Source organism: Artemia sp. Qi Xiang Cuo, chromosome 15 (genome assembly GCF_049724085.1).
Source record: "Artemia sp. Qi Xiang Cuo chromosome 15, ASM4972408v1, whole genome shotgun sequence".
Taxonomy (NCBI): domain Eukaryota; kingdom Metazoa; phylum Arthropoda; class Branchiopoda; order Anostraca; family Artemiidae; genus Artemia; species Artemia sp. Qi Xiang Cuo.
In genome coordinates, this window is record NC_142808.1 from 52368546 (window position 1) to 52392335 (window position 23790).

Here is a 23790-nt window from a genome sequence, read left to right on the forward strand (position 1 = left end):
TGCTCGTCGTCTGGACCACAAAAGGAGTTCAGTCTAATGCGTATAAACAGCTTGCTCTTACTTCCAGTATTAAATAGCCTATTAAATGAATTTAAAACAGTAAAAGGATACTAAAAAGTGGTTAAGTAAAATTATTGATCAAAAAGTAAGATAATACCAGAAAGTTGTTATTAAGTAAAAAGCATGACAAAACTTGGAAAATAGAAGAAGTTAATTAAGCAAAAAGTATAACAAAAAGTAAAAAGAAAGAAAGTGATGGAGTAAAAAGCATACTAAAAAGTAAGAGAATACCAGAAAATGCTTGAATGAAAAAGTGAGAGTAGTCTGAATCACTAAAGCTGATCAAGTAAAAAGTTTGATAAAAGAAAGTAAGAGAATATCAGAAAGTGATTAAGTAATCAAAAGTAAGAGAATATGAAAAGTTGATCAAATATAAAGTATAATTGAAAAGTAGGTAAATGGTGGTCTTTAACAGCATTAGATAAAAGAAAGACAATCGTTTTCAATACAAATGGAGAGATGATAATTTCTTAAACTGAATTGGCCTGCCTAAAGAAAAAACGATCAAATATGAGATTTTTTTAAGGTCAACGAAAATACTGGAAAACAAAAGAAATTTTTCGGGAGGACAACCGCCTCTCTTCTTCAGCGCGAACAGGAATTTTCATGGAATATGCCAACAAATGTGAAAGACAGAGAAGGCCAAATAATGCGGAGGGTCAACGTGAAAAGTAAACCAGTTAAAGTTCAATAAAAACCAAATTCAATAGAAACCAGTTAAAATTCAATAAAAACCAAAAATAGAAGAAATAAAACCTAAAACTAAACACCAAATCTGAGTCACTCATCAATACCCACGACTAGTAAAAAATCCATAAATCTTTGACTGCTCTCGTTGGATATTAGTGAATGACTGCCTGGGGAACAATTCATTTTCCAAGCAAATTACCAACAATTATTACATGAAGGAGCTGTGTCATGATTTCTGATTTTAATAACCGCCTCTCGAGTACTAGCTCTTTTAGATCGGGGGTGGGGGGGGGGGTGAGGACGCCTTTCATTTTGTGAATGCGAAAGTGTTTCAAGGTTTATCTCAGAGATAACTAAAGTGTTAGCTTCTCGTTAAAAAAAAAAAAATATTAGTCACTTATTCTTAAGTCACTGGTGTCTCTGTTCAAAGCTACACCCTAATTTTTTGTATTTTTAATCTCAAGAGTCTCTCTGTAGTGCTGGACGATACCTTTCTCATGTGGAATTATACTAGCTTTGTTAAAATAAAACTAGTATTGTCCGGGAGGTCATAAATGTGTTCTGCAAGGGCTGAGTCAAAAATTTTTCTTTTCTTTTGCTTTAAAGGTCTTGCTCAATTGAAGTAAAGTTCTGTTTTATTCGATTTCTAAGACATTGTATCCCTAACCATAGACCTCAAGAGCAAGGGTTTCTGTAGACACCGCAGTTTTCAACTGTCGGGGTAGGGTCTCTACCTTGATAAAGTTAGAAACTGTTTTTTTTATAAAGTATATACTTAACTTTCTTGGTCTTAAATTGTGAAAATTATGCCTACTTAGTTCTCCAATACATATTATATTTAGTAAGTATTGAATATCTGGACACACTGCTCCTGCTTGAAAATAGCTCAAAGACAAGAATGCTTGTTCAATGAATGCTTGAGAGTGTTGACTATTAGAAACACCCACATCCGTAGTGGTGAAGGTACGCTTGGGCTACAATTTTCACAAAGAGGGTCTATAATAAGTGCAGATGTTATTTTTACTTATATCTTCCGCGATGTGATATGAAACTCTTTTTATGAAAGGGAGACCAAGATAAACTGATTTTTTATTTTGATCTTTGTTTTCTGTGTCAGTCTTTGGTAACTTTTTAATACGTTTTTCAAGCAGAGAATTTATTAAACTAATCGAATAACTATTCCCAAATAAAATATATCTAAGGTGTTCGAGCTCTGAACCAAAGAAACGTGGTGAACAAACTTGTATTGCTCTATCGACCCCTCCTCTTTTCACCATAGGAGAATGATTAAAAGAATAATTTAAGTATAGGTCACAGTGAGTAGGTTTTCTATACACCCCAAACTCAAAACACGTGTCATTACGGTGTACCAGGATATCCAAAAGCGGAAGACGTCTTTCTACCTCTTATTCAAGATTAAATTTAAGTTTTGGATCCAAGGAATTATGCAAGGAAAAGAAAGACTCCAGAGATTCTTCACTATGCTCCCACAAATAAAAACTGCCATATTTAAATCGGCCCCAAAATTCAGGCTTATGAAGACTTTGCAAAATAGCCCTTTCTTTAAGATTTTCCATGACGAGATCAGCTTCTGTTGGCGAATGCGGGACGCCCATTTAAAGCCCGTATTTCCGTCTGTAAAAATTGCCTCTATAGTGAAAATAACAAGAATTTTTTTCACAGAGAGTTGTAAGGGAAAGAAGTTTCTGATCCGAAAGTGTTGATTTTTCTAATATATGTGGGTTAGAGTTAAGCTTATACTCCATAATGAGTTTGACCTTTTGGGATCACAGTTTGTATACATAGATTCTGCATCAAAGCTACCTATACACGAGTTAAAGCTGATATTTTTTCTGGCAAAAAAAAAAAATGCAAGTTTCCACATTTTTGTACACAGGAGCTTGAAACCTCTACGGCAGGTTTCTCTAGTATGCTGAATCTGATGGTGGGATTTTCATTAGTATCACCTGATGTTTTTGGGAGTTGTCCCCTCTTTTTCAAAAATCGGGCAAATTGGCCATTAAATTTGAAGAATTCTACATATTTTCAATAAGCATCAAAATTCAATTCTTTTGATGTATCTATTGTTATCAAGACTATGCTTCTTAGAGTTTCGGTTACTATTGAGCCGCATCGCTCCTTACTTATAGTTCTGCTACCACAATCTGTTTGATTGGCTAAAAGTTTAACAACTTGTAACTTAGTGATTTAAAAAAAAAGAAAAAAAAAGAAACTGCTAATCTATTCACCCATGGGCACTTTTAAGAAATATGGAAGATGGAAGACGCTTGAAGCTCTACAGAGGAATTTATTATAGATAAGATTAGATCTTATAGTCCAATTTATTATTTAGGGCAAGACATGTCTGTAAATTCTGACTTTTGCTCAGGTTACAAAGGCTGACCGCTCCATCTGATTGAATCCTTGGGAGGGGCTAAGCCTGTTTGTTGTAATCATCAGCAGTGGCCCTTGTGAAGTGACCAAAACATTAGCTTTGAACTAGGGGAATGGAGGAAGAACGTTTGCTAGTTATTTTTGGCCTCAAGTGTCATATTGCTGTACTAGATATCTGCAGTATGCATAACTGCGCTATGTATATTGCATAATATTTCGGTCCAATGTTCGTAGCTGGATGTAATGTTCATGAATACTCAACCAGAACAGTCTCCCAGATAAGACGACCTCAGGCTTCAACTCGAAGATAATTCTTCTCTATCCGTCATGTGGGACCAGGGTTTTATAATAGTTTACCAAATGAATTATTAGTTGATGAAAATATTGCTAGTTTTAGGAGTAGGTTAAAATCTCTGTGTTTTGGTGAGTATATTATTTCTTAGCGATTTTCTCTTGAGTGGTCTCTCAGTTGTATTTTGGTTCTTTTTTATTGTGGTTGTGTGAGGGTGGTAGTGACGGAAAGGTGATAATTAGTTATGGTTTGGCTTTTTATTTTAGGAGTTGCACTAATTTGGAGGAGGTTGTGCCGTGCTTTTTTTTTCTCTCTCTTTTCTTTTTTTATTTATTGTTTTACGTTATTGATAGCGATGTATATATCAGGTTTTTTTCTTGAAGGGTGTATAGACTAAACAAGCTTACTTCTGGTAGTTGATTTATTTATTTGTTTGATTTAATTAAAATTTTATTTTAATAAATAAAAAAAATTATTTATTTGTTTGATTTAACTATCATTTAAATAAGTTTGTTGTAATAGCTGTAATCATAGCGTTTCGTTGGATCTAATAATTCCAAGTTTTTACCTCCTAGATGCTTCTTGTCTCTAGCTTGAAGATGACCCGTTCACACCTTTTCAGAACTAAAATCGATAAGTTGATTTTGTTTTAATATTCATAGTCTTTATTCATTTTAACAATCCTCAGTAGCATTCAAATATAGTTTTTAATCCAAAAATAAGTATCAATATTCTTCAAATAAATTTTAATGCTCATTTTTCTTCTGCCTTTGCGCCTTCTTCCTTTCTCTTTTCTGGTTTCCATATATATATGTGTTTTTCATGCATTTATCACCAACGCTGAAGATGGCATTGCAAGAGCATAATATTTAAATTAATGTCAAATTTAAAGATGACAGTTTATGTATTGTTTCTGCGGGGAGACTAGTTTACTTTTATGGTAAATGTATAAATACAGAGTTGAAGCACCAAGGAAATCGAAATAAACACTTTTTGCTCCTTGGACTCATCATCTGTCTACTCACAGGTTAAAGCCATGATTTTTGAAGATTTTTTTTTGGTGTTCCAAAATTATGAAGTTATTAGGGTGGTATCACGTTTTTGCCAGTGTTGCCACGTTGAACCGTGAGAATAAATAAGTAAAACTGAGTAGTTAAATTTGGCAACGCTATTTTTCCGTGAAGATACAATAATTAAAAATCTGTTGCTTCCAAAAGACAACTAAACCTTAAAGGGGAAGCTACACCTTTTTAAAGTGTTGTGTCTAATATATTTTTAGTTTGTTTTTTTGATGACTTGACACATTTTTATTTAGTGCCGGCTATTACCGAAAATTTTATAACTGCATGTGAAGGATTTTTTTGTTAAAAATTTGATTTCTGAATTTTCCCAATTATGGGTGTGCAAGTTTCAACTTGATTGATTCTATTAGTGAGATTTTGTTTTTTACTGTCGTTGAAGAATAATAATCCTAACCAGATTTATTATTAAGAATTTATTGTATTTTTAAAAATATCTTATATAAAATTATTTATTATATTGTGTTTAATTATGTTATATTTAATGCAAAATTTATTTATATTATACTTAATTACGTTCAAGTAATACTGTATTATTTCTTTAATCATGTTTAAGTATTATTATATTATTTATTTAATTATACCTAATATTTATTCCTGATTCGCTGAAATAATCTCGAAAACTTAAACAAAGGCATTAATATGTTGGGTATATTCCCAGATTTTTGCTTTTTTTTGTGATTTTTATCGCATTTTTTTTTTGTATTTAGTTGCGGCTATTACCAAAAATTGCAGAACTGCATGTGATGATCTTTTTCATTAAAAATTAAATGAAATTCTGCTTGAAGGCCTTTTTTGTTTAAAATTTGATTTGTGTATTTAGTTGCGGCTATTACCAAAAATTGCAGAACTGCATGTGATGATCTTTTTCATTAAAAATTAAATGAAATTCTGCTTGAAGGCCTTTTTCGTTTAAAATTTGATTTGTGTATTTAGTTGCGGCTATTACCAAAAATTGCAGAACTGCATGTGATGATCTTTTTCATTAAAAATTAAATGAAATTCTGCTTGAAGGCCTTTTTCGTTTAAAATTTGATTTGTGTATTTAGTTGCGGCTATTACCAAAAATTGCATAACTGCATGTGATGATCTTTTTCATTAAAAATTAAATGAAATTCTGCTTGAAGGCCTTTTTCGTTTAAAATTTGATTTGTGTATTTAGTTGCGGCTATTACCAAAAATTGCAGAAGTGCATGTGATGATCTTTTTCATTAAAAATTAAATGAAATTCTGCTTGAAGGCCTTTTTCGTTTAAAATTTGATTTGTGTGTTTAGTTGCGGCTATTACAAAAAATTGCATAACTGCATGTGATGACCTTTTTTATTAAAAATTAAATGAAATTCTGCTTGAAGGCCTTTTTCGTTTAAAATTTGATTTGTGTATTTAGTTGCGGCTATTACCAAAAATTGCAGAACTGCATGTGATGATCTTTTTCATTAAAAATTAAATGAAATTCTGCTTGAAGGCCTTTTTCGTTTAAAATTTGATTTGTGTATTTAGTTGCGGCTATTACCAAAAATTACAGAACTGCATGTGATGATCTTTTTCATTAAAAATTAAATGAAATTCTGCTTGAAGGACTTTTTCGTTTAAAATTTGATTTGTGTATTTAGTTGCGGCTATTACCAAAAATTACATAACTGCATGTGATGATCTTTTTCATTAAAAATTAAATGAAATTCTGCTTGAAGGCCTTTTTTGTTTAAAATTTGATTTGTGTATTTAGTTGCGGATATTACCAAAAATTGCAGAAGTGCATGTGATGATCTTTTTCATTAAAAATTAAATGAAATTCTGCTTGAAGGCCTTTTTCGTTTAAAATTTGATTTGTGTATTTAGTTGCGGCTATTACCAAAAGTTGCATAACTGCATGTGATGATCTTTTTTTATTAAAAATTAAATGAAATACTATTTGAAGGCCTTTTTCATTTAAAATTTGATTTCCAATTTTTTCTATTTATGGTCGTGTAAGTTTCAACCTGATTAAATCGAGTAGAGTGTTGCTGCAAAAATTTTGCTACGTCTTGCAACTCGGAGGAAAAACAACCCCAAGGCCGGATTCGACATTGGTAAGCTCCAAGACAAAGAAGTTCGGCAGGCCCTCAATTTGGAACTGACTAACCGATTTGACGCCCTCAGTTCTGATTAAAACCCAACCCCCGAGACGAGAGGGGAGACCTTTAAAACTGTTATGACAGAGAATGCTTATGAGATCATTGGCCGAGCAAAAATAAAACGACAGCACTGGATTACCGCTAGGACCCTTTCAATAGTCGGTGTGCTAAGACAAAAGATGAGCGGCCCTAAAGAAGAAACAAAAGAGCTGCGCAGACAGGTAAAACGCTCTGTTCGTCTGGACCGCCGCCAAATGTGGGAAGATGCTACCGTGTCGTTAGAGAAAACAGCCCGCTAACATGATACCCGCAAGCTTTACCAGATCCTGAAAGAGTCCGTTGGTAAGAAAGCTGCTGTCTCAGAAATAGTCAAAGACAGATCAGGAACAATCATCAGTTGTCAGAAGGAGCGCTTAGCAAGATGGAAGGATCACTTTCAGATCCTCCTAAACCCATCCCCATCATCCACTCCTGATGCTTTCCCACCTGCCGTTTCTCAAGAACCCTACGACGTCGATCAGGACACACCGACCAGAGCCAAAATACTAAAAGCGATCAAGACCCTGAAGAACCACAAAGCCCCAGGTGAAGACGGCCTCCACCCGGAAGTGTACAAAGAATGCCCTGAGGTCTCTGCTGAACAGCTCCAAGGCATTCTCGAAGAAGTTTGGAGGACCAATTCTTTCCCAAAAGATTGGAAGACATCAGTCATTCTCCCTTTCTATAAGAAAGGAGATAAAACCGAATGCAAAAATTACCGCGGAATAAGTCTTATAGACATTGCGGTCAAAATATTCGGGATCTTACTCTTGAACCGCTTCAAAGGGGCAAGGGAGGAAAGAACCCGAGAAAATCAAGCCGGCTTTCGGCCAGGTAGAGGCTGTACTGATAATATCTTCGTTTTTCGCCTCATTATCCAGCAGTTTGAAAGGTACAATCTACCCCTGATCTTGATGTTTCTGGACTTCATTGCCGCCTTCGACTCTGTCACTCGCCAGAAACTTTGGAAGATCCTAGAGAATGACGGAATGCCGCTGAAGTTTGTTGAACTCATGAAGGCATACTATGACGCGTCAGTGAGCCAAGTTCGAGTCTATGGCGAAGAAACTTAAGAACTCCTTGTTGAGTTTAGAGTAAAATATGGATGTGTCCTCTCTCTGAATCTGTTCAATTATTGTGTCGAGTGGATGCTTGAAAACGCCCTGTCGTTCTATCCAGGAGTTCAGATCAGACAGAATCTTTCACTGACTGACCTCGATTATGCGGATGATGTTGGCCTCCTGTCAGACCCCGTAGAAGCTCAAAACATGCTTGACAACGTGGTGGCCTGGGCAGACCTGATCGGCTTGAAAGTCAGCACAGAGAAAACGAAATTCATGGCTATAAACCACGACACAGGACCATTCACACTAACTGTCAATCAAGTTCAGCTGGAAAAAGTCAGCTGTTTTACATACTTAGGCTCCCAAATATGTATTGACGGATCTTCCGACGCTGATATCCAACAGAGAATACAGAAAGCGCTGACAGTCTTTGCCTCCCTTCGGAAACCCTTATGGAATCTTCGCGAATTCAGTGTCCGAACGAAAGTTCAAATCTACATGGCACTAGTCCGCACCGTTATCCTTTACGGATGCGAAACATGGTCGGTAAAACTACAGCATGAGAATACGCTGAAGGTGTTTGAGCATACCTGTCTGCGAAGAATTCTCAGAATACAGCTGCGTGACCGTATCTCCAGCGCGGATCTACGTCGAATGTGCAATATTCAGAGAGATGTTGCGCTCACTATTAAAGAACGCCGTTTGAAATGGTTGGGCCATGTTTTACGGAAGCCGCCAGAATGCTTGCCTCGCCAAATACTTCTAGTCGAGCCTATTAGCTCCTGGAAGAGGACGCCAAGGAGGACAGAGGAAAAACTGGTGGAACCTGGCCAAATCAGACCTTGAACCTATCGGGGGATTCAGAAAGTTCGGACACAGATGGTCAACTCAGTGGCTTACTTTTGCAGAGCAGCTGGCAGAAGACCGCTCAACATGGTCCAAGAAGGTCTCCAAGATCATCGATGCCGGGCGAGGTGGAAACGCCTGATTCCCGCCACAAGTACAAGTAAGTAAGTAAGTATATTCCCAGATTTTTGCTTAATTTTCGGTGATTTTTAACCCATGTTTTTTTCGATGTATTTAGTTGCGGCTGTTACCAAAAATTGTATAACTACACGTGAAAGTCTTTTTCATTAAAAATTAAATGAAGTTCTGTTTGAAGGCCTTTTTAATTTAAAATTTAATATCCGATTTTTTTTTCTATTTATGGTCGTGTAAGTTTCAACCTGATTAATTCAAGTAGAGAGATTTTATTTTTCACTATCGTTGTCTATTTAAAAACATAGAGGGTCGCCGAAGCAATCTCAAAAACTACATTGAAAAAAAGTCATTAATATGCAGGGTATATTCCCAGCTTTTTGCTTAGATAATTTTGGAGATCCCACTGCCTTTTCATGACGATAAAATAAAAGTTCAAGATAGGGTTAAAATCCTTTTTAATGGACAGTGTATAGAAATTCACAAAAATACCAGATAATTCTGTCACACATACAGTGACCATCATCAGTAGTAAAGTCATCAGTAATTTTACTACTGATGACGGTCACTGTATATGGGACCGAAATATCTGGTATTTTTCTGAATTTCTATACACTGTCTATTAAAAAGGATTTTACCCCTATTTTGAACTTTTATTTTATAGCTTTTTGCTTTATTTTTGGTGAATTTTAACCCATGTTTTTTTTGTGTATTTAGTTGATGCTATTACCAAAAATTGCATAACTATATGTGAAGGTCTTTTTTCATTAAAAATTAAATGCAATTTCTGTTTGAAGGCCTTTTTGATTTAAATCAGATTTCCGATTTTTTAATTATAGTCGTGTAAGTTTCAACCTGGTTAATTCAAGTTGTGGGATTTCATTTTTCACCATCGCTAGTTATGTAGGAAAATTGAGGCTCGCTGCAGCAATCTAAAAAACTTCTTTAAAAAAAAGGTATTAAAATGCAGTGTTGGGCTATAAATTTGTACGGTCAAAACGAGGCACTTTCTGTAGTTCTTACAATATATAAACATAATCTTGAACTCCATGTAATCGGAGGATGTGCTTCTTTTCCTGATAAATATTATTGTTTTATAATATTTATAATATATTCTTTTAAAACATAAGAAAATGTTCTTTAGAGGCAAATTTTGCTGGAAGATAATTGTATTGTTCAACGTTGTATAACTGTCCGAGCTCCTGACGATGGCAAACATCGGAATGAGGGAAGCAGAAACACTCTCGATTGACCAAAGTGGATGGAAGAGTCAGAAGTCATCTTACATCCTCTCCAGCCCTTAATTTTAATTGCTTATACTTACTAAATCTTCAATTTTTAAGGTCTCGTCGTGATGATTCTCTTATACTCTGTCTGAATCCAAAAGAGGACTTGAATGGTCAGAGTCGTGGGCGTAATAGACGCCGTGATGAAGAAACCAACATTTATATACCCTTTCTGGGGAGCATCCCGAATGACAAAGTCCAACAAGGCGCTGACTCTGTATTAAAGTTTATGTCGTCCATGAGAAAAGATCCATATTCTACTACTTTGACTACTTTCTCCAAATTGTATGACTATATGCGTAAGTCTCTTTGACTTATAATTCGCTTTAAGTCTCTTTAAGTTTATGACCTCCTTGAGAAAAGATCCATATTCTACTACTTTGACTACTTTCTCCAAATTGTATGACTATATGCGTAAGTCTCTTTAACTTATAATTCGTTTTAAGTCTCTTTAAGTTTATGACGTCCTTTAGAAAAAATCCATATTCTACTACACTGACTACTTTCTCCAAATTGTATGACTATATGAAGTCTCTTTAAGATAAAATTCGCTTTAAGTGTCTTTAAGTTTATGTCCTTGAGAAAAGATCCATATTCTACTACACTGACTACCAGTCTCTTTAAGATAAAATTTGTTTTAAGTCTCTTTAAGTTTATGACATCCTTGAGAGAAGATCTATGTTCCACTACTTTGACTACTTTCTCCAAATTGTATGACTATATGCGTAAGTCTCTTTGACTTATAATTCGCTTTAAGTCTCTTTAAGTTTATGACCTCCTTGAGAAAAGATCCATATTCTACTACTTTGACTACTTTCTCCAAATTGTATGACTATATGCGTAAGTCTCTTTAACTTATAATTCGTTTTAAGTCTCTTTAAGTTTATGACGTCCTTTAGAAAAAATCCATATTCTACTACACTGACTACTTTCTCCAAATTGTATGACTATATGAAGTCTCTTTAAGATAAAATTCGCTTTAAGTGTCTTTAAGTTTATGTCCTTGAGAAAAGATCCATATTCTACTAGACTGACTACCAGTCTCTTTAAGATAAAATTTGTTTTAAGTCTCTTTAAGTTTATGACGTCCTTGAGAGAAGATCTATATTCCACTACTTTGACTACTTTCTCCAAATTGTATGACTATATGCGTAAGTCTCTTTAACTTATAATTCGCTTTATGTCTCTTTAAGTTTATGACCTCCTTGAGAAAAGATCCATATTCCACTACTTTGACTACTTTCTCCAAATTGTATGACTATATGCGTAAATCTCTTTAAGATAAAATTCGCCTTAATTGTCTTTAAGTTTATGTCCTCCTTGAGAAAAGATCCATATTTTACTACACTGACTACTTTCTCCAAATTGTATGACGATATACGTAAGTCTCTTTAAGTTAAGATTCGCTGTCTTTGTCTATGAAATTTATCAGTCCGAGTAAAGCCAAGCTCAAATAGGCATCGGATTTTGTTATCTATTTTTATGTTTCACTTCGCCTAGTTGCCTTGGTTGACTTTAACTTAAAATTCGTTAGCTTTGGCTGTAAAATATTTTCAGTCCGAAAGAAGCTGGGTAATTTTTGCTTCCGGTAACAATGGTCATGTGCCTGGCCACAATATTTCACTTTTGCTTTGACTTTGCTATCGTTTTCTGTAAAATTTGTCAGTCCAAATGGAGCTAAGATCAAACAGGAGTCAAACTTTCTTCTGGTTGCCTTATTTCGCTCACCGGATTGTCATATTTCCCTTTAACATGAAACTAATATAGAACTAAGTTTTAACTTAGTTCTATGGCTATCTACCGAGGCCGAAGACCTCGACTGATTCCGATGACTTTTAAATTAAAATCAAGTTTCCATCAAACCATTGGCCAATCGGAAACAAAGCCAAGACAGGTAGTCTGAGTGAGAGGCAAAGTTGGCGTAAGCATTTTTCAGGATTGTATAAAAAAATTATGTCATTTTCACTTGTTGTTAGATGTTTATTTTCGAATTAAAGTCAAGTTGTCATCAAACCATTGGCCAATTGGAGACAATGCCAAGATAGGTAGTCTGAGTGAGAGGCAAAGCTGATGTAAGCCTTTTTCAGGATTGTATAAAAAAGGATGTCTTTTTTACTTGTTGTTAGATATTGTCTATCATAAAGTAGATAGCCATAGAACTAAGGGATGATCAAGATTTTTGTTTTGACTCATGCCGGACAATGTCGACTGGACTTGTATCAAAAGGGGGGACTGAATTTGATTGGACTCACAGGTGAACAAGTGACCTAAGCCTAATGGTCTTTCCCGCTTAGAGTCTCAAGCGGACTACCATGTCACTGGCTAAAGACACCGCTGCTCTGGCTGAAAAAAAAAAGATTCTTGAAATGTAAAATTAAAATTCTACTTAAGTTTATTCTTATTTAACTTTTTAGATTATTTAATTTATTATTATTGCACATTTGTTTTGTCTATTAATCTTAGTTTGGTATTCAAATTTTTTAGCAAAAAAATCACAGAGAAACCTCAGAAAATGCTTGCTTCTTAGAGTTTTTGGAGCTTTACAATTGTTTTCTTATGTTGGTTTTTTATTTCATAACAGGAGGGGATTAAATATTGGAGAAGTAAGTAATTGTTGGAGGGGTGGTTGGTACCTATCTAGGCCATGCATAAGTATGTATCTTAAGGGCAATTGAATTTGAATGGAAAGACTTTAGCGTAAAGAGTGAGGGATGAAGAAGGGGCCCTTTTATGTACGGAATATTTGTTTTGGTTTTTATTTGTAATGTTGTTTTCCGCTTGTAGTTGAAAGTCTTGTTCTTTTCCCTTAATTTCTAGCTGATTTCGAATTTTGCCAGGAAATTCCCCTCTCCCCGTTTATATTTTCCCTCCAAAAATTCTAATTGGTAAATTTTCTTCTTCCTATGACCCCCCCTCCCCAACAATTCCTACCCCCCATCAATCCTCCCCCTAAATTGTTTGTACCTATCCTAGTAATAACTACTATATATAAATAAGAGGCTTATTGCATAACTTCCCGCTTTTTCCCAGAAGCTGTGATGGGTCATTTCGTCCCCCGGGTCTTAGATATTGGACTTTAACAACTGCTGAATCAAATGGATATGCCAAAGTTGGGATCCGATGTCTTTGGGGACAAAAGGAGCGTGGGAGGAAAGCTAATTGCCCTCCAGTCTTTTTCGTCACCAAAAAAGGCACTAGAGCTTTTGATTTCCATCCGATTGAGCCCTCTCTCGATCTTCTAGGACCATAGGTTTGATACGATTACTTCTGGCAAAAAAAAAAAAAAAAAAAAAAACACGACCCGGGATCTTTCTTTTGGCAGAAAATAGAAAATTCCACATTTTTGCAGACTTGCTGAATAGACTTGCTCTTAGATATGCTGAATCCAAGGTCGTACATAGGATTTTTTTTTGGGGGGGGGCACAAAAAAAAACTAAAAAACGCACACAAAATTTGCTTTTATCCATTTTTGTTACGTTTTTACGAGTCAGACAAAAAATTTTTTTTTTTGGGGGGGGGGCTCAAGTCTATCTACCCCCCCCCCCTTGGTACGGCCTTGGCTGAATCTGATGATATGGTTTTCATTTAGCAAAATTCTAGATATCTGCAGAAAATTCGGCATAAATCAGGTAGTGATTCAGTAAATTTTACGAAGATCCCCCCCCCAATAAAATGAGTTTTGGGACGCCCCTGACCACGCCTCCTCTCGTTCTAAAAAAAAAACGATCAGAGAGTCCGTAAATTCGTTTGGTGCGGAATTTCTGGCTAGCAAAAGGTATTAGATTTTTTTTTTTTTTGATAGATCACTTTTCACTCATACAAAGAGTACTAGAACTTTCAATTTCTAATGGAATGAGCCCTAACCCTGAGTCAAATGGAGCGGTAAAAACACTTGGGCCTACAAACGTCAAAGCCTTAAATCCAGCCATGACCACTCATATTCTAGAATTCAAATGGGTTAATCACTTCGCAAATTCTTTTTTCAGCCTTAAATGCACTTTTAAAGTAACATCCAGCCCCTTATTATCTACTAGTAGATAATTATCTGCCAGAAATAGAAGTTCTACCACTAGATCAACTATTTTAGGCTAATTCCAAATTTGATGGTAGATTTTCTGACAATGAAATCCCCACCCCTTCTCCTTTGAAGATCCTAGATTGTTTAGGATGTTTAGAAAACTAAAAGAAAACACTAAAATAATGAAGTTCTTACTTTATAATATATTAGGTGTTTTTATTATTCAGATTTTTATGTTTTTTTCCTTTGTTATCCACATTTTTAAATAATGTCAAATAAAAATTTAGTAGAAAAAGTAAAAAAAGACATAGAGTAAAAAAAAAGCTATTGTAAATGTTCTACTTACAAGATGAGACATAACATATCACCATAAACAAAATCAAGCAAAATTACAATATAGCCTACTCATCCCCATAGCCTACTGATAGGCAATAATATAGCCTATTGAGTCGGTTATATTATAGTATAGCCTACTGATCACAAGGCTTCAGGGCCTGTAGAGGAGGAAATTTCTGTAAATGAGAAAAAAAAATTTTAAATTGAATTTTCTAAGTCTCTACGACAAATTATACCAAAGTGTCTTCCCTTAAAACCCAAGTCTCTACGATAAATTTTTCTACACAGAGTGGGCGATGAAAGAAAAAAATACATAGAAGCCACATCGTTATCTAATAAGTACCCCTAAATGGACGGGTTTTACAATATTAAAATATAATTTATTTCTGTATACTATTGTAGAATAATAATAATATAAATTTTTAGTCCATGATGAAGATGATATTCAGTATCAACAGAGACATGATGATGAATTGGCAGAACTGATTCAAAGTTTTGATTTCAAGTCCAAGTCAGGTTATAAGTATGATGACAACAGGGAAGAAGGTGCTGCAAATGGAGAAGATGGGTGAGTGCTAAGAGTATAAAGGGCTTGGTGCTGCAATGTGCTTTCTGTTGTTTTATCTCACCAAGTACAGGGGACAGCAGGGAAAAAAGAGCTCTACGTGAAAAAGAGGGATGGGTGCTAAGAATAGGGAAGTATGATGACAATAGGGAAGAAGAGACTGTAAATACACACGATTGGTGGGTTCGAAGAATATAAAGGGCTTAGCTCTGCAATAATCTGTCTGTTGTAGTATTTCGTAAAGCACAGAGGGCAACTGGGGAAAGGGGCTCCAAATGATTAAGATGGGTAAGTACTAACAATATAAAGGGGTTGTTGCTAAAATGTGCATGTTTACTAAACCCTACTAATCTTACTAAACCCTACCAAACTTACTAAACCCTATATGTATGCGAAAATTAGGAAAGATTAAATTCGGTTTCTAATGTAAAGTACCCTCCATATGACGTCGCGTACTCGCTTGTAGCTGATACAAAATGAAAAGCCAAAGAAAATTAACTGACTTACTTAAACTTAGGACTTTCCACGCCGGTCGGCGCATAAGGCAGCGAAAATGCCTCTCCGCGATAATGTCTCCTGCGTTTTCAGCCAAAGATCATCGGGGAATGTTTTTGAGAGCGCTGCGTCCTTTTCAAAACATCGTCTAGGTGTGGCCTTCTGTCCTCCGCGCCGTCGGACTCTTGGAGGAGCCCACCATCAAACATCATGGGGTAGGTGATTGTTGCCCATTCTAACCATGTGTGCCCAATATAGCCACCGACTGCTTAGGACTTCATGAATAACGAGCGGTTGATTGGTCTTCTCACTAATGAATAAGTTAGTAATTTTGTCCGTCCAATTGATTCTGAGAATTCCTCGAAGATAGTTAGTTTCAAAACTTTGGATTCTTTTCTCTAGCTGTTTTCTCAGTGCCCAGCTTTTAGAACCATACATTAGCATTAAAAGGACAATATGATTAAAGAGCTTCAATTCCAGCTTCAAAGAGAAAGTGTACTTCTCCACACATTTGTTAACTTATTGAAGGCGCTTCCTGCGCACGCGATAAGTGTGGCAATTTCAAGCTCAGGACTTCTATTGGCGCTCACTAAACTTTTGAAAGAAAATTTACTAAAAATAAGCTAAAACAGCTTGAAATTTAGTTTTTCTCTGAAGGTGCAGTTATAAACGGTCTATTAGTCTTTCATTTTTTTTATGGACGAACAGCGTTGTTAAATTATAACTAATGATTTCCGTTTATTTATTTCACGGTTCAACATGGCAACACTGACAAAAATGTTATGTAGCCCTAAAATATCGCACCTATCAGGTATTAAGAGATACAAAGTGATTTCATGGGATGGTGGGCGAAAATAATTTTATTTAGAAGTCCTTGAAATTTTAGGTTCGGTTTTAGCGGCCGATTAGATATTTTAGAGTCAACAAAACATTTAAGGGTAAAATTATTTTGTTTTATTACTTTTTAATTTGATACTTGATAGTTCAGGTATGAAGTAGTGGTTGCTATCCAGCCAGAGTTGGCTTAGCGATTTTGTTTTATTACTTTTTAATTTTATATTTGATATTTCAGTTATGAAGTAGTGGTTGCTATCCAGCCAGAGTTGGCTTAGTGATTTTGTTTTATTACTTTTTAATTTTATATTCGATATTTCAGGTATGAAGTAGTGGTTGCTATCCAGCCAGATTTGGTTTTGCGGCCAAATGTTGACAGGGGTATTCCACTTTCTCTTGAAGCATTTAAGGGTTTCTTTGACGAATCAGGAATTGTTAGAAATGTGTCTACACTCAAAAAGCTTGTCTTTAAAGGTGTAAGTAATTTATCTTATTGAATTTTAACTGTACATTCAGAATTAGTTCTAACTGACCTAGAATTTAATAAAATCAAAACTATTTAGGGAGATGGGCTATTTTAATGTCGTTTTGCGAGCCTCAGTGTCAGTTGTCTATCTCAAATACAAAGATTATTTTCCATTAGTGAATTTTCCCTGGGGACTGGCTATCATCGAAACCATCGAGAGTTCGTGGTTTGACTGTGAAATTTGAATGGAAAGACTGTGAAATTTACTTCCTTCTGATTGATGAGTTTGTCATCAATACCCAAAATTACCAGTGATTTTTTGCACCGATGCCTAAAATTTGGCTGATTTGGAACAAAAATTTGATGATTCCTTTGAATTGATTTTTAAGCATTTTTTGAGCTGGTATGCTAGAATACTTTTAAGCTTATCTGAAACCGAAGTTTTCAGTAATTTATCACCCCGACACCCTTTCCCGAAGTTTAAAATAGAAAATTCTGCTCCGTTTATCGAAAAGACAAGATTCATAGTTTCTAACGATCCAAATTTCATTAAGCCTGAATATCTCCGTCTCCAACACAAAACGGGAGAAGTTAAAGGGTTTTTTGCAGATATACGGTAAAGTAGCTTACGGCTTTTAGTTTTCCTTCGTTTATTCGCTTCTGTTATCAAAGCTCTACAGGTTATGGTAATCATCTAAATAGTTTTCTCAATCACAGTCACAAGCCCACACAATTCACAAGCCCACAATCACAAGCCCAAATCACAAGCCTAATCAATTGTAAATAGTTTGACCACACAAACTAAAAACATTTTAATGACCGAGTTAGTGTGATTCTTTGCCGTAAATCATTTAGTTTCTTTGTCCAAGGGGCACGGGTTCGATCCCTGGCGTGGCCAGTTACTTGGTTTGGGACGCGGGTCAGTGGTGTGACTCCGTAAGCTTAGCCAGAGTTGACCCAGCTCTAAATGGGTACCCGAACAAATCTGGGGAAGGTAAGCAGGAAGAGTATGCAAAAGCACAGTATGACTCGCCCCCAGCACCCCATTGCCCTTCCTGACTGAAGGACCACGAAACGGAGCACCGCCGGTTGGGACCTTAAGGGCCCAGCCTGTCATACTTACTTTTTTTTTATTTAGTTTAAGATTAAAACCAGTTTAGAACTTTTAAAACTAATAAATGTAGGAAATTCGTAGTTTAATCTGTTCGTCTGTTCTATTCTAATACTTTGATAACCAAATTTCGACTGAAACGCTGCCCCTTTAATGCCCTTCAATTTCCTTTACATTCTAGAAAGTAGACTAGTTTTTTTTTAAATATTTTAATTTGAATTTAGGATGATCATTGTATTCCGATACAGAATAAAAGAAGAAAACTTGCTACCAAATTGAACCCATTGAAAGATATTATAATACTAAATTCTAGCCTTTAAGGAATAGAACCACACTTGAAGGTGTACGTAATTATTTGGCTAATAATTCTAATAGAAATTAATAGGTTCTAAAATGAGTTCCATATAATTCATAATTTTCATTTAACTAATCATCTAATCATCAATTAACTAATGACTAATTAGGATAAATGGCTGCAACACAAAGGTAGAATAAATGAATGTCAGGCTGGGTTTAGTGAGTTTTTTTTTGGGGGGGGGTCTTGATATTGGGCTTTTTGTTTTACTGGAAAGTGGTTCTGGGACCTTGCCATGAAGGTTCAAAAACAATCGAGAAACAATCTAAGACTTAGAACGAATCATTGTTTACCTATTAAACAATATTTACTGATTGTAAACATTATTGGTTTTGCAGGAATAACTGGAGTAGAGCTAATTTTTCACTTTTATATTACTACGTTGTCCGCGTTATTGGGTTCTATAAAAGTTCCCTACCATTTGCTTCAAGTTACTGACCGTTTCTCATATGATAAGCAGTCTCTAAATGAATATTATGATTATATAATTTGGTGCTTAAAACAAGCAGAGGCGACTGCTGTTCCTGTAGAAAAGGTTAAAGTTAAAACAAGAAAACCTGAATAGGTCTTGGACCCAGAATTAAAAGTTGTAAAGAATAAAGCTAAGTTTTGGCTACGAATATGGTGTCTTGCGGTCGGCCAAATCGAGGAGTTGTCTTCGATCTGAACCAAAGTACCAAGCGAGCTTTTAAAAAACGTTTACGGCAGTCTAGGGTATCTGGTTTTGATTTTCCTGGGTCGAGAAAAGAGTGGTCTCATGTTCTGAATTCGGATAAGCTTAGTAGTGATTTTTCTGAAAGTCCTATAATTTTCATTTAACTAATCATCTAATCATCAATTAACTAATGACTAATTAGGATGAAAGTCCTATAATTTTCATTTAACTAATCATCTAATCATCAATTAACTAATGACTAATTAGGATAAATGGCTGCAACACAAAGGTAGAATAAATGAATGTCAGGCTGGGTTTAGTGAGTTTTTTTTTGGGGGGGGGGGTCTTGATATTGGGCTTTTTGTTTTACTGGAAAGTGGTTCTGGGACCTTGCCATGAAGGTTCAAACTTGGGTGTCGTATTATAATGATATTTTCGGCAAGGTGAACCGGGAAGTTGAAAAGCTTTTTAGTAACCTTCTTGAGTCGTGTTTGCCTAATCGTATTTCTCAGAGTAATGCATTACCAGTTTCTACTGTTGATATTGGTCAAGCTATTAAGAACATGCAATGTAGCTCTGTTGATCAAGACGGAATTTCTTCTTATCATCTAAAAGTAGTTTGCCCAACTTTGATAGATCACCTTCATCTACTGTTTCAGATGTGTTTATCTACTTCTATGGTTCCCGACAGTTTCCTCTGTGGCGCAGTCACCTCGGTTTTGAACCGTGGAAAAACTTCGTCAGAGTATAGTTCTTATCGACCAATTAATGTTTCGTGCAATCTTAGCAACATTTTTGAATATATTCTTCTCCCTTTCATCTCAGAAAATGTTAATTTTGGTGAAAGCCAATTTGGTTTTCAAAAAAGGCTGGGATGTCAGCGCGCCCATCGTGTTCTAGCTTCCCTCCTGTTGCAATCTGTTAATAGTAAATCTACGCTTCATATCTGTGCTCATGGTCTTTCGAAAGCTTTCGATAATAAAGCTTTCTAGAATTTGGGTAAAATGTAATGGAGTAGTTTCTGATTCAAAGGTGTTTCTTCAGCGTGGGGTCCATCAAGGTGGTGTACTTTCTCCAACTATTTTTAAGTTATGTATTGCTCCTATCCTTTCATCCTTTCCTTGTCAGTTGTTCTAGGGCTGGGCTCTCACATTCTGTCAGCTGGATCTCAGACCAGTTCAGACTGATTGGGCTTATGTTGAACGTTGATAAGTGCGAATATACTTCATTTAATTCGAGTGCGAGTCTCCCTTTTAACTGTGTTTTTTTTCTCTATTCCCTGTGTCTCTTCTTTTCGATGGTTGGTCTTCACATTACTAATAATCTCAAAACACTTTGGGCTCTGACAGTGTCTAATGCAAAAAATAAAAATAAAGATAGGATATTCAAAACTTGTTGCAAATAGGTGGAGGTACAATAGAAAAGTGCCTGGGAAATCATATTCTTCATTTTGCGATCATTTTATTCTTTTTTATATGTTCTTTTTCCAATTCTGAAGCCTAAAGATCTGAAATCTGTCCGGACTTATTATTTTAAATTTTCTCGGTACCTTTTGTGCCTCCCTCCATGGTTCCGGAACCGGCATCTAATATCGTCATTCGGCCTCCCTGATTTACGGGAAAAAGTGACTGTGCTTGCTGAAAAACTGTCGTTATCTGCAGGTCTTACTGCGCACCATAATTTACGTCGTTTTATGTAAATAATTGTTAAGTGTGCGAGTTTTCTTTTTTTTTCTTTTTTTTTGTTCTTGATGTATTCCACTTCTTTTTTATAGTGTGTAATAAATAAATTATTATTATTTTTATTATTGTTTTAAATAAACATTCTTTTGCCATTTTCCATTGTGTCCATTTTGCTGACCTTTCTAAACTATCCATCTCATCCCTCTTCCTCCTCTATGGTACATATCTCTGGTACATACATACATATGTACCTCTTTGGTACATACATATGTACCCCTCTTTGGTACATATGTATTTTTGTTCTAATACTAAATTAAACTCATTCAAACACCATATAATCAAGGCTGTATCAATTTTATCAAGCCGTAAATATTTGTTTATTTATTTATTACTTTCTTTTGTGAGTTAGACAAAACTTTTGGGGGATGGAATCAAGCCTGGTAAACCCCCAACCCCTTATAATGCTAAATTTTAGTCCTTTCAAGATGAGAGTCGTCTTTAAACATGTAAGTAATTTATCTGCTCATAATTCCCTTGAAATTAGTTATAACCGATTTAAATAGAACAAATAATGACAGACCGCACTGCCTTTCCATAATACAAATTAAAAGAAGATGACGAGGGAAATTTCTTTTATTTGGTCTAACTAATTTAGAATTTTTAGTTACAACTGACAAACTCATTTAATTTGGGATTAAGAACAATTTAGAAATTTCACAATCGATCAATGTAAACAATTTTAATAAAAATAATTTAGCAATTATAATAATTTTAGTAATTTGTCAATTATAATTCATTGTTTAACAGATTGTGACTCTTAAACGCTGCTTTTGTAAGACTTTTTTCTACTCTTCTATGCCTTTTTATCTTAGATGACTTTTTTTGTCGACCATGTATGACAATTTTTTGTTACTCATACCCATTTTATTACCCAATACCTATACCCAATACCCATGTATCCAAAAAATAGGACTCGATCCTATCGGAAAAATGATTGTCACATTCTTAATAAAATAAAGTAAAATTGATATCGTATTTTCAAATTGAGTCCGGTCAAAGACCTTATTTATTAAACTCCAAATGTAGGTAAAGTTAAGTTAAGGAATCTGAAATGATTTAAATTACCCATGAACATGAACACAATTTGTTGTGTGGGTATTTTGTGATATTTTCTAATTTTCTTGTTTCACGGTCCGTATGTAATCAGTGTATTCTGCCCGTAAAGAAAAGATAGTGCCAAAAATTTTGCTGTCGAATTGGTGCCGAACAAATGTCTTAACTAAGGCCGTCAAAGGGGTAAAACCCCATTTGTCTTAAGTAAATCTTAAAATGCCTTAAATTGAAAAGCCTGAAAGTTCTGTTAAATAAAGGCGAAGAAAAGCTAGCCAGTTTTTTCTTAAATAAATCTTAAAGTATCGAGGATATTAAAAATTAAGCTGATTTTTTAATGTCGTGAAGTGGGAACTTGCGCTACCATTCTGTTTAAAAAAAAATTTCGAAACACTCAGGGACTCAAGTTTTAACTAAAAAGGACATCAGTATGCAGTTATTTAGTTTTAAAACCTAGCGGCCCCCTAGTTTGAAAATAAGGAACGTGTGTGAAGAAACAGTAAAAAAATGAGTGAAAAATATAACCATGAGGGAGCTATGGAAAGTGTATTTTTCCTGATTGCTATAAAAAAAAATACAAAACACTGCCATTAACTTGCAGTAATTAGTAAGTGTTAAAAAATATAAATGTAAAAAATATAATGTAAAAGTAATTGAATAATTAAGGAATATAACCTAAGATCTCACCACCAATTTGGCATTGAAAAGAAACGTATACATTATTAAAGGGCTGAAAATCGGAGCTGTGCAGTAAAAGGTTATTGTTAAAACTATTCAAGATGCTTCAAATTATATTTAATTGACTTACCTACAAGAATGTTGTTTTAGACAGACCAGCTATCCGGTTTTGTGTTATTTATCCTATTAGTGTTTCAACTTTATTCACATATTGAAAGAATTCCCATTTTCTTCTGATTAATTAAAAAACCTTTTCCACATAATAAGTTTTTCAAAGAAAAGTAAAAAAACTCCATTAAACAAAAAACGAGCAAAAATAAAATCAAATAATCTACCAAGCGTGAAACTACCACAAATCAACATCGATAAATAAATGAGACCCAAAACGAACAGAAATTACAATAAATAACCGAGTCAAAGTCAAAACGAGCAGAAATTAACATAAGTTGGGTGCAAAACCCCTATGCCTTCCCAAGGCCAGAACAAAATTTGCGCTTTACTGAAAAAAATATAAATGTTTTTACTTGTATAACTTTAATAAATCAAATAATATTAACATTTTTATCGCTAAATATCAGTATATGTATATTAAACTGACAATGCACATTCATTTGTCCTAAAACCCTTGCCCTGAGGGCTGTGGGGGAGCACTCTCCTCAAAAACATATTTTCTATCTGGAAATCAACTACGCTGAACAAAATTGCAATCTCAAAATTTTGATTGGATGTGTGTGGGGGAATGATGGGCGTGGGGGGGGGGGCTAGTTGCCCTCCAATCATTTTTGACTATCAAAAAGGGCTCTACTCCTTTGAAGTTCCAATCGAATGAACCTTTTTTGAAGTTTCTACGACAACGCCTTCTACAAAAATCTTATATGCCCAAAGGGCAAAACTTAAAACCCTTGCCCTGATGGTTTTGGGGGAGTGTCCTCCTCAAAAATATATTTTCTAGCTGGAAATCAACTACGCTGAATAAAATGGCTATCTCAAAATTTTGATTGGATGTGTTTGGGGGAACGATAGACGTGGGGGGGGGCTTTTGCCCTCAATCACTTTCGACTATTAAAAAGGACACTAGCCACTCCAATTTCCAATCTAATGAGCCCTCTTCGAAGTTTCTATGACGACTCCTTCGATACGAAGTGCCCGGGTATGGAGAAAAAAACAAAAAACAACAACAGATTGTGCCCACATCGTTCTTTGCTTAGGCAGCGCTAGGGCGCTGCCTATGATACCGAAGCTATCACTTACGTTGCCCAATTTTTAATATGTAAAACAAAAGATATTAAATTAATTTTTTTGTCTATCGAATGATACTTATCGAGAAGAATGAGCACTAATCGGAAGATAAAAATTATCATAAACCCAGGGATAAATTTTGTACTGTTTTACTTTTTTGTTTTTATAAGGTTTGTTAGGCGTAATTAGGTGTTGCTAGGTGTAAAAAACATCTTACTTACTGTCTCGCTTTCTTACTTACTTTTTACT

General features: G+C 35.1%; 1 protein-coding gene across 4 annotated transcripts in view; it reads left to right on the forward strand.

Annotated features, from left to right (window-relative positions):
* LOC148943842 (TBC1 domain family member 15-like) overlaps positions 1–23790 on the forward strand; it is an 84453-nt gene that overhangs the window by 34334 nt on the left and 26329 nt on the right. For all 4 annotated transcript variants that reach the window (XM_089101388.1, XM_089101390.1, XM_089101391.1 and 1 more), the window contains exons 6-8: positions 10055–10296; positions 14778–14919; positions 16568–16721. In XM_089101388.1, coding sequence (XP_088957514.1) covers positions 10055–10296; positions 14778–14919; positions 16568–16721 — 538 coding nt within the window. The remainder of the gene's footprint in view (positions 1–10054; positions 10297–14777; positions 14920–16567; positions 16722–23790) is intronic.